The 2386-nt window shown below is 38.6% G+C and overlaps 1 protein-coding gene across 2 annotated transcripts in view; it reads left to right on the top strand.

Annotated features, from left to right (window-relative positions):
• Positions 1 to 1648, top strand: part of RIBC2 (RIB43A domain with coiled-coils 2) — a 193620-nt gene extending 191972 nt beyond the window's left edge. For both annotated transcript variants that reach the window (XM_078673835.1, XM_078673836.1), the window contains exon 7: positions 1398 to 1648. In XM_078673835.1, the coding sequence (XP_078529961.1) occupies positions 1398 to 1479 (82 nt within the window). In that variant the 3' untranslated portion in view covers positions 1480 to 1648. The remainder of the gene's footprint in view (positions 1 to 1397) is intronic.
• Positions 1649 to 2386: the final 738 nt, after the last annotated feature.

The following is a 2386-nucleotide window of genomic DNA, read 5'->3' as shown; positions in this document are numbered from 1 at the left end:
GGTGTATTTACAGAGATCATAGAGAGGGGGACACAGAAATATCACTGACGGGTGTATTTGCAGAGATCATAGAGAGGGGTACACAGAAATATCACTGACAGGTGTATTTACAGAGATTATAGAGAGGGGTACACAGAAGTATCACTGAAAGGGGTCCTTACAGAGATCATAGAGAGGGGAACACAGCAATATCACTGACGGGTGTTCTTACAGAGATCATAGAGTGGAACACAGAAATATCACTTACCGGTGTCCTTACAGAGATAGCTTCCCCTCAAAGAACAGACACTAAAACTCTTTGGTTACGTTTCTTTCCAAATATTCTACTATATTTTAGGGGAACATAGAAATATCACTGACAGGTGTATTTACAGAGATCACAGAGAGGGGTACACAGAAATATCACTGACAGGTGTCCTTACAGAGCTCATAGAGAGGGGTACACAGAAATATCACTGACAGGTGTATTTACAGAGATCATAGAGAGGGGAACACAGAAATATCACTGACCAGTGTCCTTACAGAGATCATAGAGAGGGGAATACAGAAATATCACTGACAGGTGTATTTACAGAGATCAGGGGCAGGGGAACACAGACATATCACTGACAGTTATCCTTACAGAGATCATGGAGAGGGGGACACAGAAATATCACTGACAGGTGTCCTTACAGAGATCATAGAGCGGGGAATACAGCAATGTCACTGAAAGGGGTCCTTACAGAGATCATAGAGAGGGGAACACAGAAATATTATTGACAGGTAGCCTTGCAGAGAACATAGACAGAGGAACACAGAAATATCACTGACAGGTGTATTTACAGAGATCATAGAGAGGGGAACACAGAAATATCACTGAAAGGGGTCCTAACAGAGATCATAGACAGGGAAACACAGAAATATCACTGACAGGTGTCCTTATAGAGATCAAAGAGAGGGGAACACAGACATCTCACTGAAGATGTCCCACAAACATAATGCATGGAGCGGTAAGGTATATTTCTTATGCCAGCATAGAGATGTAAAAAAGTAAAATTCCTTCAGTGACTTCATTAAGGACATAATTGATGATGACTACCTTCAGCAGTGATGTGATAGATGAGTCATGTCATTGACAGTGATTGGAGCTATTATGCCTTAACACGGGAATATCAGCATTTTCTTGGTTTTCCATCTTAATCGGAATACTTCTTAAACTCTACATTTTTCAGTCCTATTTAAACATATTCCTTGACATTTATTAAGCTATGAAGCGGTTCGACTTTCTCGCTTTTAATCTTTCATAGCCTATGGTCTGTACCCTTGAGTCACTAGTACATTGTGTTTCTCTCGATCTGTTTTATTTCACTAAATGTATTAGCATTTACTAACTAGGTATTTGTCCCTTTTCTTTCCAGGAAGGAATACCTTAATAAAGAGGTTTACTGCAATGCTCCGACAGAGGAATATTTTTCACAGTTTAACAAAAGTAGTAGATGAGATTGGTAATATTCCTTCGTTTAAAACATCATGCAGGAAGATGAACATTAAAATGAGATACGCGCAATCCTCTAGAAATGGTTGTGTTGTTTTTCTTCTCTCTAAATGCTTATGAGTGTAACATAATCCAACTTGTATGTCAATAAAGATGCACCTCTCCCATTCTCAATACATTATTGATATTTTGTTTCCACCTAATATTTTCATTCTTATATCACACTATTAATTAATTCATACCGATATGTGTTTTTCAGTGACGTTTCAGTAAAGAACAGTACACTGCAGTTACGCAACCTTAGAATATTGGGGGGCTTTGTGGGGCTGTGTGGTGGCCTGAGGGCATACACAAGTAGTCATAGTGGTTTTCTAGCATGGTCTTTTGAGTTTGTATTGGTTCAAAATGCTTTGCAGTGATGGCGAAGCCCAATGCTTAATTTGAGCCGCTGGTTTCCGATGCTCGACACCGGCACTTATGACAGCTGGCTCATGGTGGCACTGTTTGTGCAAAGTAAAGATGAGCAGAAAACCAGTTGTTAGTTAATTCAATATACATTAAAAACAACCATCCAATCATTATACTGTATTCTGTTTTTACAGTGAAAACCATAAAAGTCAAGCAAATCGATAAAAAAGTTCCATCATATATACAAAAAGACAGTGCGATAAGACCATGTGGGCCCATAATCAAAAAGTTGAAAATGCAAGCACCATATCAGAACAAGGATCCATAATGATAAATAACATCATCAAATCACCATAAAATACAGAATGAAAAAAACGATATCAGAAACACTAAAACCATCCCAAAACCGCCCGTAAAAAAATTATGAGCATGAACCATATTAAAACCCCATTCATTTTGAAGTGGTGACTAATGGATCTCCATCAGGGTTAATCACAACTGGAC

The sequence above is a fragment of the Lissotriton helveticus genome, chromosome 1_1 (assembly GCF_964261635.1).
Source record: "Lissotriton helveticus chromosome 1_1, aLisHel1.1, whole genome shotgun sequence".
NCBI lineage: Eukaryota > Metazoa > Chordata > Amphibia > Caudata > Salamandridae > Lissotriton > Lissotriton helveticus.
The sequence above is the reverse complement of the archived record's forward strand: the minus strand, read 5'-3'. Positions and strand labels throughout refer to the sequence as shown.